The following is a 14780-nucleotide window of genomic DNA, read 5'->3' as shown; positions in this document are numbered from 1 at the left end:
TGGTTTCATCTGTCTACATACCTAAGGCCCGTCTGTGATAACAGACAAGTCACTTGCCCTGTGCCATCACAAGTCCACCCTGGAGTTTTGCATTCTACTGTGGGGAAACCGGCCCTGAATGTGGAAGCTGCAGAAATGCCACCTAATTTTCCAAGGTGGGAAAACTGAAAAGGGTTGTTGTCAGTGTCATAGTGCACAGGCAGCAATTAGCAGCATGTGGTTTGCTGTGTTTATCATCCCTTAACATGACAGTACTTTGTGTATTTGTGTTAACAATGCACGGTAAGGGTTTCTTTGCCCTAAATCCCAAGCAACATGGTGGAATGAGACACAATTAAGCTCCCCACCTTCAGCAGCTCAACTTCCAGCTCTAATCACAGGAGGAAGGGTGTGGTGAGAAAAGAGAATTTAGCAGTTCAGATGGAGTGAAAGACCTCTTGGGATCAGATGCTTGTCCTCACCAAAAACTCCCAGCCTTTCTCCCTGACACAATGGCTTTTCCTGTGCAGGAATGTGAGAGAGCATTCTGGCAAACTGCCCCAAACTTGCCTTATGAGTGGCTGCAGTTCTGAGATGTTAGGTGAGACATATTCGTTCTCCTTCTCGCTTTAAATGAGGGGGTGGATGTTCCAGAGCAGTGTGCTTCAGGATAAAAAGAAATTGTCCATATTTGGCGCTGCAACTCACCCTCTCTTGGACAGGTAGAATTGGAAGGTCTCACCGGCCACATAGAATTCAACAGCAAAGGTCAACGATCAAACTATGCCCTGAAGATCCTTCAGTATACCAGGAATGGCTTCAGACAGGTAAGGAAATGTCTACTCCAATTAGCACTTTGGTTCAAGTTGGTTTGTCCTTCAAAGTCCTGGTGTTGCTTCTGTCATGACGCCCATGAATATGGGATTATTCTCTGCTCTTTTGTTTTAGGTTAGTCACACCTGTCCCTTAAAGAAAGCTAAATATGTACAGAGGTGGTTGTGAACCCATTGCTGGCAGGGTTTTCTAAGGATGGGAGGGGATATGAGGGCCTTTTCTGTAGCATCATTCAGTTTTGGAATATCCTCCCAGGAACCATCCACCTGGCTTTTTGCAGAGCTGTTTAAGACTCACTTACTCCAACAAGAATTATTTGCACCTGAGCAGATGATAATTTGCCCCACTGCTCTTGATAGGGTTGTTTGTGCTGTTTTACAATGTTGCCTTTTATTATTACTTCACTGCAACTTATGGACCAATTTGGAACAATGAGAAAACTGGGAGATTAAGGCCACAGTCCTATACTAATATATGCAGGAGCAAATCCCATTGATTCTAATGGGGTTTATTTCCAAGATAACTTGTTTAGGATTGCAATGTAAAATGCATTTGCAATAAACAGATAAACAAAGGACTTGATATGTTTGTGGAAGTAGTTAGGTTTTGTGCGAGGTAAAAAAAAAACATGGGGGGAAGGGTGTCTTGGTGGGGAGTGGAGACTACGTGGATATATGCACAACCAAATTAAAAAGTAAAAAGACTATTAAAAGTGGCTATGGAATGAGTTCATCACTTTTGAATTATGTACTCCTCAGCACACATTCTTGGCCACTATGACTGCATTCATATGCCAGTTTATTCCACTTTCATGATGTTTCCCTAGCTGTTAAGTTCTGCATTATATCTGAGCTTTCACATGACATAAAAGCAACTTCTGGGATTGTAGTGGAATATAATGAAAGCTTAGTGCTCATTTCCATGTTATATGCTTCCAGGAAAAAAACAAAAACATGTTTGCAATTAGCAGTGTGATGAGCACTAAACTCGTGCTATATTCCACTATAGTGGCTTTAACATCATGTGCCATCTCAAATATAATGTGGAAATTAACAGGGGAACTTCATGAAAATGATAGAAATAGCCCTGCGAATGCAGACGTATATTGTCTAGAGGAACAATAGACTTTACTGCTTATCTGAACATGAGACGAGACTTTATAAAGATCAAATCACATGAATCCTCAGCAAGATCCTATCTTAGAGCTGTGATAGATTTTGCCCCTCTGAAAGCACAGAGCAGTTTTTGGAATTGTAGCAGTTCCAGTGCTTAATCTTTAGGAGCACAGCAGTGCTGTCCAGATGGGCACATAGGAACATTCCTAGAGCAGGGGCGTCTCCTTCGTCAGCGAGGTTAAGTTTGACCATTTTTAGGAAACTCAGAGTCAGAAAGCAAAGGCAAGATTTTCTCAGTTCGTCTGCCTGTCTGTCTCTTGTCTTTTGCTTGGAGTAAAACCTGATAGCCTAGGAAAGGCTCCCGGTGGTGGTAAAGCTGTGTGTGTGTGTGTGTGTGTGTGTGTGTGTGTGTGTGTGGAATTAGCAGCATATGACTGCCTGCAGTGCTGATCCATCTTTGTTTCCTTTTCTTCAAGAAGCTCTTTATCCTTCCAGCTTAACAAGCACTGCTTTTCAGAGAGTGGCTTTTGGGAGGGAATTACAGAATTTGCTCCATTGCGCAAAGTTGTCGGCAGCTTCCGTGAGCTTTTAAGCAGAATGTAGGCAAAGTGGCTTGTTCTAGGGAAAACTCTTTTTACTCCCTCCCACCCCAACCTAGGATTGTGCAGCTTAAGATTCCCTCTCTAAGAAATCTCCATACCTGTCAGCTTGCCATAAATTGCAACGTATTCACGATCCTCTGTGTTCTCGGGTCCAGGCGCAGTGCAGCCGCAGGTGGTGGGGCCAAGGCATGATAAAGTTGCAATAAGCAGAAGACAGTCAGCTGGGATTTAAACAGGCCATGGCAGGGGGCAATAAGTACTGGGGCCATTCCAGGGTGGGCACAACTCTTATAGGCAGAGGAGCACCAACAGCCCATGGTCTTTATCTGGGCTGGAGGAAGATACCACCCAGAAGCCATGGTGGCTGCTCCAGTGTGGAAAGAGTGGGTGGCATAATCCACGGGTCATGACCACAGGGACAGAGGACCTTTCTCAGAACTGCTGTGAACTGCCATCTCGATAAGCAGGCTCTTTTGGCATGCATGACGTGAGGGCCAGGGTGTTAGAATTCCTGCTCCATGATTGCAGTCATGGGATTGTTGTCTGTCACATGACGGTATATGTTTTGACTCCATAGAGTGGGAAGTGATGAAGACAGGATGTTTGTGTTACTGTGTTCTGTGAAGTGGGACTATTGTCCTTTGTTCTTTTTCTCTTTGCTGTCTGATGCTAGAGAGAGAGGGAGCCATGTTGCAGTGCTCCGTGTGTGTTTATATGTAAATAAAGTAGATTAGCCAAAATGCTGAGTTGCTGAGGTCTGTCACGCAAACTACGCAGACTCTGCGGATCCCTAAGTGTGCCGATGTCTGTTGGCATCGGTCGCTGTGATGTTTGGGCTAAAGAAAGCTTATGAAGCTCCTGAACGAGCGACCAGAAGGGAGCGAACATGCCAGTCGGGCATGTGTCTCTGCCAGGGCCCTACTCAAGTGTAGGATGAGCTCCTGACACAGGGCCTGTGGACCTACAGGCCAGAAACTTCCTAATGTCAATCACTGGGCAAGGCCCAGAATGAGGAGAGCCTTGCAAACACAGCACCGCCTCTATACCATACCGGTCGGTTTTGGAAAACCTAACCCAAATCCTAAGTGAAGGGTAGGAACAGGATAGAACAGAGTTAACAGATAACATTCCATATCACATCATTAGGAAGAACTTTCTGATGCTAAGAGCTGTTTGACAGTGGAAAGGGCTACCTTGGAAGGTGGTAGAGTCTCCTTCACTTTTCAAACAGAGGTTGGATGACCACATGTTGGAGATTCTTTAGCTATGATTCCGGCATTACAGGGGGTTGGACTAGATGACCCTCATGACCCCTTCCAATTCTACAGTTCTATAATTCCTTGAAGCCTTAAAATTGCTTTCTTTCAGAAATCTCTTTGCAACTTTGTTAGACAACTCAAGAGTCAAAATCTGTTGTTTTCATAGTTCCTTGCTGCCCATCTTGGACAAACCTGATTCACAGCCTCCTCCTGCTGTAGCTGTGAGTTGGCATTCCAAGTGGAAAAAGTTGCCTTTTGCCTTGACAGTCTATTAACTAGCATCCTTTTTAGTAGCCAAGCCACACCAATGCTAAAGGGAGGTTTTCGACAAGGGGGCAGCATGGTTCATAAGAATGCCTTTCAGCCACTTTCTGTTGGCTGCCTTCCCATCTGTTTGGCTTTCCTTCCTTGGCAGCATCTCAGTGCAGCCTATCATTCTCTGTTCAAATGGTAGCCCGGATGCCTTTAGAGCCTATCAAATTATTAATAACAACCTTATAATGCTTTACATATTCAAAGTGCTGAGCAAACACGAGCTCTCTGCCATGCAGTTATGTGTTACTGTGAGTTAAATAATGCAGTTAGCTGATAAATAATAGAGGAGCGAGAATAGTGAGGCAAGAAGGAAGGAGGTACTGAGGCAGGGAACAACATTTGCGGCTGAGTTCTTCTAAAATAACACGGAGAAGTCACACAGCACGAACCCAGTGCCTTCATCTTACTTTATTCTCCTTCTGCCATGTTAGGATCATCCAAGGGAATCTATTTTGCATATGCCACACCCCCGAACCATGGCAGGTGGCTCTAAAAACACAGAGCCTTCATGGTGATGGTACTCCAATTGTGGACCTCCTTGCCCAAGAAGGTGTGCATGCTGTGCTCCCTGCTGACCTTCATGCTGTAGATGGATTTTAAATAAAGGGTTATCTACATGGTTCCTAGGGAACAACTTGTACCTTAATATCAGCAAAACAAAGGAGATGGTGTTGGACTTTCGGAGGAAGAGAGGAGAACTAGCCCCGCTGTACATTAGGGAGGGCTGTGTAGAGAGGGTCTCTTCCTTTAAATTCCTAGGAGTTTATCTCAGTGAAGACCTTACTTGGAAAATAAATACAACCCAGGTGGTTAAGAAAGCCCAACAGAGACTCCATCTCCTCAGAATATTGTGAAAGAATGATGTCAATCAACATTTGATGATCTCCTTCTACTGGTCAACAATAGAAAGTGTCTTTTCATACTGCATCACGGTGTGGTACGCTGGTTTGACATCATCTGATAGGAAGTGCCTACAGAGGGTGGTGAATATAGCACAAGATATTATGGGCTGTCCCGTGAATCCGCTGGATGAAATAGCGGAAGAACATTGCCTCAGGAGAGTGAGGAAAATTCTCAGGGATGATTCACACCCTGGTCGGCACTTTCTTGATCTCCTGCCCTCAGGCAGAAGATATAGAAGCATGATTAGTCGCACCAACAGGGTAAAGAACAGCTTCTATCCATGGGCTGTTAGGCTGTTGAATGAAAAGATAACAACAGGGCAAATGACTTTCGGGTTTGGTGGGTGGGTGTCAGTAAACTAGGGGAATTAAAACTAAGAGAGCTGAGTGGGGGGTGCTTGTGTAATCTCACTGTATACAAGTTGTACAAGTGACAATAAAGTATTTCAGAATTTCAAATTTCAAATATTAGTTGGAGTCTTTATCATTTATTCCTTCATAGAATAAATGGGTCCAAGGAAGAAATGATAAAGACTTCAACTAATAACCATTTCTTTAAAACCCATCTACAGCATGAAGGTCTGTAAATCTGTAAATGACTATTAAGACTGTATTACTATGGAGCAGAACATAAAGTGAACAAATATACATGGCAGCGGTATTCTCAGCATATAATCTTAAATGTGGAGTAGATGGGAGAGCTATCCATGGTGCTGAAAGCTGCTGCCTGGAGGCTTGAAGCTGTCTCTTGACAGCTTTGCTGCATGTGCTATTAGGTTGGGAGGGATTTGGCAAATGACACCTAGTTGCTTATTTGCACAAACATATGGGTGGCTGCAGACAAGTCTGCACATAGTGCGCTCCCTCCAGGCCATGACTAGCCAATTGTGTGCATCTGCTGTGTCATGTGTTGGGTTTGGCTTTAAGCGCACATTAAGGACACAGGAAGGGCCCCACTGAACAAAGCTATAAATAGTATTAATAACTGATTGATTATCAGTTATCAGTTGATTATCAGGAGCCTAGGGCAGCAAACTGATATAAAATTTAAAAACAAAAAGCAAAGCAAAAACATTCCAGGACAGATTAAAAAAAATCTAAAAACAATTTACAATTGAAAACATCTCAAAGCAGTTGCAGATGAAAACATTCTAAAAGCAATTACAATTTAAAATATACTACCATCCGCAGATCTTCAGCCACCAAACACTGGGTAAACAGGGATGTTTGAAAATTCCTCCGGAAAGTTAATAATGATGGGGACAGCCATTCTGCAGCTGGGGAGCCACCACTGAAAAGGCCTTGTCACGGATCAGTGCCAACCAGGCAACACCACCAGTTTAGTCCAACATCCTTTTTCCCGCAGGATTAAAACAATTCAGGGAGACATAATGGACTAGCAAATGAACCTGTGGCAGAGCTAGAGAATTGGAACCATGTCCAAACCAACACCCTATGATCTGGTTCAGAACACCTCTCCAAAAATCTGCTGGGGGTATGCGTGTCAAATGGTTTAATGGTTTTCAACCAAGAACCTCCTACTCAATGAAAACCTGCATATCAGGGACAAGGCTCCAACCTACCCTTTTAATTAACTTACTATTTCTTCTGTATTTGGAGACAACACACACAAAACAGACTAGCATTGAAACATGCAGTCTGTTAATTATTATTTATTTTATTTTATTGTTAAATTTGTATACCACCCTATACCCACAGGTCTCAGGGCGGTTCACAATATAAAATCACAATATAAAAACACAAAATACATAATCAAAATAAAAACAAAAACAACCCAATAATGCCCCCAAACACATTTTAAAGGGGCACTGGATATCAAAAAGCCATATAATACAAACCAGCAAGTTCAGATGTAAACAGTACTTAAAATGTGTTTTAAAAAGTAAGGAACAGTGAGCTGAAGGGTTTTGCTGAAGCCAAACTGGAGGATGTGACAACCCACTATAAAAATTATGTCCAATGGAGGCTTCAATTGTGTTGGCGATGCTTCAGTACTGTGCAGAAAAGCACCTGTAAATTCTGTAGGAGTTAAAGAGCCTCTCTTCCCCGCCCTTGAGTCAAAACTTCACAGCAATCTAAATTTATGGACCACAGCTCTGCTGATTATCCCTCCTTTTCCTCCTTTGGAGTGAGCCCTGGGAGAAATTTCAATGTTGTTATTATTTTAAAGTAGATGTAATTAGGAACTATTTGGCTAAACCCATTCCAGCCTGCCACAAGAGAAACTGGTGTCTGCTTCCCAGGAGCCGAATTAGCTGGCTGCTGTGGTTCAAAACACCACTTCTGCCTTCTCCAGAGGTGGGCAGACCCCGTTCTGCCCCCAATGAGTTATCTCTCTGGCTGTTCCTAAGTTGCCTGGGTTTCCTGCTCATCAGCTTTGATAGAAAATTCAGTGAACCTTGAAGCTGATGCAGATTTCAGCCAGCAAGCAAATTAGCAGTGCTTAAGGCTTTTCATCATCCTCCACTGTGCTATTGGCCAAAGGAGCCCACACCATTAAGTGATTTAATATTTAATATATTAACATAGTAAGTCCCAACACAATTTTTATTTAGTCCAAACTAGTTGAGCATATTTAGGAGTAAATTGTCCAGCCACACGAGATAGTCCCTCTGTATGCAGAAAGGTGCATCTGGGAATTGAACAGGGCCAAGTTTGTAAGTTGAACCCTGGTTCTGGAAATGTATATGTAGGTGGATTGAGGCTTGCTGCCATCTTTCTGCAGCCACATAAATATTAGTGTTTTTGCACATGACTCTAATCCCTTCTCTTTGGACCGACAATAAGGCACTTGCCTGGTTGCCTTGCTGTCTCTTGTGCTAAAACATATTCTTTCTTCCCCCACTCCCATTAGCAATGACAAAGATATCCAGAAGTGAATGACAATTGCTTTTTTCCCCTTTGGGGAAGGAGAAGGAGCCATCATGATAAATGTGTCATGAGCACAAAGCAAATTTACCTTCATTTCAGGCAAAATAGCCGCCCTGTTTTGAGTCACCCCATCCATGCATATTCAAGGCTGCCAGTTCACAGCGCTGCTTCCAGGCTCGGAAGATCGAGGATGGTGCTTTGGTGTCTAGAGGGCACGGAGGACTCAGAATGTCATCTCTCCTTGGTATCAACCCTCACTGGGAGAAGCGGGTGCATGGAGCCCTTCTTGCTTTCAAATCATCAGTCAGGATGGTGTGTGAAAGGCTGTGCTGGGAGGCAGCTGGGAGCTTTGATGGGGGGAAAGAGCTGTCATCAGAACCTTACAGGGCTCTACTTACCAAAGGCTGTAGATGGCTTATGTGCTTTCTTCCCCAGCTACCTGCCTGAAAAAAACTCTGCTCAAAATGCTAGTTGTCTTGAGACTACAGAAGTGAGAGGAGGGGCATTTTGCCCTGCCAGCAGGCATAGGAACAAGGGCTGTTGGAATGTCTTTTCAGAACACAATGAGAGTCCTTCTGGGTCAGACCAACAGTCTATCTGGTTCCTAATCTTGCTTCCCATGGTGGCTAACCAGATGCCACAGGGAAGGCAATGAACAGCGCATGAAGCCAACAGCCCTCTTCTGTTGTGGCTCCCCAGCTGCTGCTATGCAGTGACACACCACCTCTGAATGTGGAGGGTGCATAATAACTACCATTATTAGATAGGCATTGATTGCATCATTCTGTTACTATAATAATCTAGTATGTATTTTGGAAAGTTGTGCTCACTCTGCATTTGGACACTTCTGAAGATATTGTAACCAAATTTGGCATTGTGGTTCCCAAGAGCATGTTTTCATCTGTGTTTGGATATAAAGGGGCACCATTTTGAATCAAGATGGCAGGCTGAACCTGTCAAAACTTCAGGGATTTTAACCCCTGACTTCGAAACTGCACTGATTTTTTTGGTTCTAAGAATTATTGAGCAACATCAGTAACATAGGAGAACATTTGATGGAAAAGACGTGCACATTTTCCAAATTCATGAAATGAATGAATTGCAATCTTAAGGTCAGCATCTAAGAAGATAACAGTTCTGCTGGATCAGACCAATCTAGTCCAGGATCCTGTTCTCTGCCTTTCAATTTGGCAGACACGGGCTTCCATGGCACAGCGGGATGCAGTGAGCTCCCCAGACCCCAATGGGGAACATTGCCAGGATTTTGCCTCATAAATCCTGTCTTTCCCCTGCCTGAACCTCCTCACTGCCCATAGAGGGCAGCAAGGAGCTACCACCATTGACTTGTGGTGTAGCTGAAAACCTGCCTCCTTATCTGTCTTCTCAGGGCCAAGATAGAGATGACAGCTAGAAATCCGTGATAGGATCTCCTGCTGTCTTTGCAAAAGTTTAGTGGCAGCTACAGGTCAGGTCCAAATCCAGCCAGCTCTGTAACATGGAGAAAGGACGGTTTAACCCTTACATGCACAACACACACTTTTCCTGATGCAAATCCTGTGAAACTGCTATTTGCCCTTTAGGGCAAAACATTCAGGTACTCATTTTGCTTTATGGAGTAAGCAGTAGCTTTAAGGGAGGGGGAGCAATTACAACTGCATGGGGGGAATTATTAACATCCCCTCTCCTTCTCCAGTGCTGTGTTCTAAGGCCTCAGCTCCAGCTTGAGAGAAGGGAGCCAGCTGCCACACAACCAGGCCTCTGGCAGGACCCACAGGAACAATCCTGTGCCATGGTGGTTCTAACTGCCTGGCAACTCCCTCCAGACTGCCCGGCAGCCAGGCTGGGAGAGATACCAACCAGCAAGTGAGCTTCCTAGAGCAGGATCCTTGCCCTATGCAGCACCAAACTCTGAACTGCTGTAACCAACAAAATTGTGGCCAGGTTTAACCTACATTTGTCTCTTTGTGTTAATTGCTGCTGAACAACACACCTTTGTCGTCCACGGTCTGATTACTGTTAAAACCTGTCAGGCCTCATTGCTCCTTTAACAGCTAACTCTCCTGTAGTGGTTCTAGGGGTTGCTCGTGTGTAAGCCGGTGCAAACACCTGGCTGGGTTGCCTGAGTGAACCTTTTCTGTCCGGACAGCCACTCACCCGTGGCTGTCTCAATCGCTGGCAGAATCCGTCAGTGGGCGTTTCTTAAACTTCTTCCAGCAAAGAAGCTCTTTGACGCCTAGTCTCCTCCTACTCTCTCTGCGCAAAAGCCTTCTGCACAAGGAGGGCATAGGCAGCAGAGGACCTCTACTCTCCCCACTGGTCCCCGGCAAGGAGTCATGGGACCGCCTCGCCACTTCCCCCATCTGCCCCCCTTTTCCACTGGTGCTTCGCTGATTCTCTTCCCCAGAACATGGGCTGCCTCTCCCAATCCCAGGACGCTCTCTGGAATCCCTCTGGATTTTGCTCTCTCCCTCTGGCACTGATGGCAGTTCCCTGACATCTCCTTAGGTATAGAGAAAATTAGCCAGGCGAGATAAAGATTTGTTGGAAAACAGTCGGAAACGTCAAGCGGTGTCTCCTCTTTTACAGCGTGTAAGCTTTTTATCCCCTGCAGCTCTCTCTACCTATTGATGGAGCAGCCCCAAACTTTTCAGTAGGGGGCGGAAAAGAGCTTTTCATGTAGTGACCGTAATATGCAGCCAGCTCCATATCCCAACCATCTGAGAGAGCCAATGTGGTGTGTTCTTGTTCTCTGTTGTATCCCACTTCAGGCACAGAGGACTGTGGGAGCCAATTAGTGCCATTACCATGCCATCAAGAGAGTCATCTCCAAGTCTGTGTAAGCACAGTGTGGGGCAGAATAACCTTGACACATTGATGTACCTTGGCACCATCACACAGGCAAGGGTCACATCCATTCCTGCATCAGAGGCAGCGCTGACAGTGGCCAATTAGTTTCCGCATGCCAGCAGGGAAGGAAGAAATTACCGACCTAGAGAGTTGTCAGAATTAAAGTTTATCTGATACTAAATAGCTGCTCTGGGAGGAATGGAGGATGTGCTATGGAGAGCGTTGGCGATTACTATCAAGGAGAAGAGTTGGTGGAGCATAGTGGTTAGGAGCATGGGCTCTGAGCTGGGATGCCCCCTGGGCAAATGCTCACTTACCTGGGTGGCCAGGCTGGTCATTATTAGCCCCTCATTATATTTAAAAATGCCCAAGAAGTCTTGCAATGAACCACATTAATAACAGCAATTAGAAGAATTGCTTAAAAAGAACAGTCAATAAAACATCTGGATAAAACAGCAGAGAAAGAAGCCCTTGAGGCCCAAAACAAGAAGCCATCTAAAGACTCACATAGGAACACAGGGCACTGCCTTCTACTGAGTTCAGACCATTGGTCCATCGAGTTCAGTACTGGCAGCACTGTCTGGCAGCAGCTCACCAGGGTTTCAGGCAGGGAAAATTCCCAGCCCTACCTGGAGATGCAAAGTAGATGTTCTACCACTGACCTACAGCCATTCACCATGTCTGTTCATTAAACACCTAGGCAAGTATTATTATTATTCTTTTTTTAAAAAGGGGGGGTGTTAAGACTTTATCTGAAAATGTTGCTCCCATGTAGCCAATACCAATCTAGTTATATCAGACCACACTTCTATTACATGCTCACTTAAACCAGTTTAAATTCCACTTAAAGTGATTATTGCATTAAACTGAAGTGGGATTTCAAGCAGCTAAAGAGCATTTGTGTCAGGAGATTTGCACCAGCCAATCCAAGCCGGTATTCAGTTGGTGCAGGACAAGTTTCTAGTTTTGAAGAGACTCCAGGACCACTTGCGGTTTATTCTTTTATTGCTCCAACGGTTGCGTCCCAGGGGCAAGTCCTTTCTCCATCTGCCAGGGAATGCAAGCCCTCGCCATCCCACAAGGGGGTGATGAGGCTTTGATGAGTTAGCATACTTTCAAAGGAGTGCTAAACGACAAGTTATCAAGAGGACGGAGCAGCTCTGCTCTGAAGAAAGCTTGCGGTATTTGGGACTTTTTAGTTTAGAGAAAAAGCGAGTCGGGGTGACATGATAGACATTTATAAAATTATGTCTTGCATGGAGAGAGTGTTAAAAGAAAGTCCTTCTTCACATGGTGCATAGAGTTAAACTGTGGAACTTGCTCCCACAGCAGGCAGGGGTGGCCACAAATTTGGGTGGCTTTAAAAGAGAGTGAGGCCAATTCATGGAGGAGAAGGCTAGGGATGGCTACTAGCCATAATGGCTATCCTCTGCCTCTACACTCAGAGGCAGTAAACCTTCCAAAAGCCAGTTAGTGGAAACCACAGGAGGGGAGGGTGTTCTTGTGCTCAAATCCTGCTTGAGGGTTTCCTACAGACATAGAATCATAGAACTGGAAGGAACCACAAAGGCCATCTGGACTGTCAGGGGACTGCCATCGGAACAGGGGAGGGAGGCAGGGGAATACAGAGAGCCTCCGATGATTCTGAGGAGCAGCTCCTCGTCCAGTGGTGGGGAAAGCCACACCTCCAGTGGAGCAGAGAGGGAAGGGGCCAGCCAAGTGAGGAGAGGGCTTGAAAATGCTGCTGAGAGCCCAAGTGCCTCACCTTGCCTGGCTGGCCAGGAGGCACACACACCACTTCCGTCGCCCACCTTGCGCAGAGGGGTGAAACGCAAGGAGGGGAGGTGGAGGCTTGGGGTTCTGAAGTTCTTGTGTTGGGGGAGAAGCCGGAAGGGGCCACTCCCAGATTCTGCAAGTGACTAAGAAGGAGATTAACTTTGTGGTTATGCACTGTAAGTAGTTTGCACCAAATAAAACCTGTAAAAGACAGGTCAGAGTCCTGGTTGGTTACTCACGAGCAACCACCATCCGCATCTGACATAGACCAACCACCTGCACTGTAGGAATCTTCTGGCCAATGTGGGGGTCAAACCCATGACCCTGATATTAAGAGTCTCATGTTCTACCAACATCTGGTAGGCCACTGTGTGACTGGACTAGATGGGCCATTGGCCTGATTCAGCAGGATCTTAGGTTCTTAGGCGATGACACTGGAACTGAGCCAAGGGCTCAGCTTTTCCCACATCATAGATACTGATAATAAGAGGACATGATAATATCCCCCCAAAATAATGGTGTCTCTGTTTTGACCTGGTTTGGGAACTGTCAGATGCTGGTAGCCAAAGGACAAATAAAACGCCGCTTCAGGTCTTGAGGTTGGAGGCCTTAGCAAGCTTACACACACACACACACACACACACACACACAACTGGCAGTCTTTGTAAGATGACGTGCTAACAGCATTTCTCTGGGTGGGTGGTAGAATAAGGTTCCAGAGTCCTCTCCATCAACTCTTACAAAAAACCTGTGCAGTGGTTTGGAAAATCCAAACTTACCCAACATCTGAGCATTAAGGCATGGATTTTTGAGCACCACTAAAACATGGACGGGACATAAACAACTAATTTCACCAGTATCTGTGTGTATTGTGTCAGAAGCATAGATGCATCAAGATAATTGGATGTCAGTTTCCAAGACACAAGAAGCGTAAAAAAAAAGATCTGTGGGCAATGGAAGTTCTAACCTCCACTTCACATGCCTCCAGTTTCTTGGAAGACCTTAGATATGAGATATACAGGGGCAAAGATTTAATAAAGTTATCATACCTCCCAACCAAAACTTGCAGAAGAGCTGAGCTGCATTTTGCCTTGCTCTAGCAAATTCAGCCCTTCAGCAGTTTACCTGGATTGACGATAGTACTTACTTAGGGACCTGCCAAAAAGTTGGGTCAGCGGGAAGACAAGATCAGTATTCACAGTAGGAGAAAAATCCATCTTGAAAGTGAGTGACTCCCATCCAGACTGGAAAAGCTGGGAGCTCAGGACCCCAAATATCTCTTTGATCTTGTGATATTTCTGCTGCACAAAGGGGAGAGCTAGACTTCCAGTGTGTCAGGGAGGATTTATGGCCCCATTCTATTGCTGCTGGAGAGTGTAAATTAGTTTTAATAAGAATAGCATGGAAGCTTAGATGGGGCAGATTATAATCCTTGTTGGATAGTTGGGTTGATTAGCTTGAACGGTGTCATTTGGAAAGGGTTAATTAATCTTGAGGCAGCAACAATAGAGGATGAGAGATCAGGGTCATTAGTGGCTAAGAGCACCATAGAGAATGTGCTTTTGCTCCAAACAGAGCAGTGGAGGGGATAAATATATATTTGTTTTCATGTTGAGATAATCTGCTACAGTGGCTCTCAATGGAGGAACTAATAGTGTCAACCTCTAGTCTGTGGGGACTTTCGCCCTGAAGTCGCCTGCCTCCCAGACACTATGCAGCATCCTGCTCATAAAGAGTTTTTAAGCATCACTTCCTCCTACTGTGGACCCCTTGGAATCAGGCCCATGACAAGACTAGCTCACCCCCTCCCCAGATCCTCATTGGGTTTGCCAAAGCCAAAGGGTACTTCATTTCTCTCTCTCTTTCTCTTTCTCTTTCTCTTTCTTTTTCTCTCTCTGACATGATTTTGGTGTGGCCCAGTTGTAAGTCAGTGCAGCCACATGGCAGCAATTCCCACTGTCAATGTCAATGACTCTGCTGTTCTTTCCTACAGATCGGTCACTGGCATGTTACCAAAGGCCTTACCATGGATAACCAGATCTTCTCTTCCAATGTGTCAGAGAGCCTCTTCAACACCACGCTCATTGTCACCACCATCCTGGTAAGCGTGGAGGGTCTTGGTGACCTCCTTTTCTGCTCTGGCATTTCAGGGGCAACCTCCAGATACAAACCTTCCATTCCACATGCCCATCCATTCCATGAAAAGAGTCGCACGCTGAGTCCCTGAAGAAACAGATGGTCAAACCACCAACTGCAGCA

The 14780-nt window shown here is 45.2% G+C and overlaps 1 protein-coding gene across 4 annotated transcripts in view; it reads left to right on the top strand.

Annotated features, from left to right (window-relative positions):
• The window catches only part of GRIK4 (glutamate ionotropic receptor kainate type subunit 4), a 469347-nt gene that overhangs the window by 380914 nt on the left and 73653 nt on the right, over positions 1-14780 (top strand). For all 4 annotated transcript variants that reach the window (XM_080983424.1, XM_080983422.1, XM_080983423.1 and 1 more), the window contains exons 10-11: positions 702-806; positions 14515-14622. In XM_080983424.1, the coding sequence (XP_080839550.1) occupies positions 702-806; positions 14515-14622 (213 nt within the window). The remainder of the gene's footprint in view (positions 1-701; positions 807-14514; positions 14623-14780) is intronic.

This window comes from Podarcis pityusensis (genome assembly GCF_964106645.2).
Source record: "Podarcis pityusensis genome assembly, chromosome: 15".
NCBI classification, from domain to species: Eukaryota; Metazoa; Chordata; class Lepidosauria; order Squamata; family Lacertidae; genus Podarcis; species Podarcis pityusensis.
This window is presented reverse-complemented; position numbering and strand designations above follow the sequence as displayed.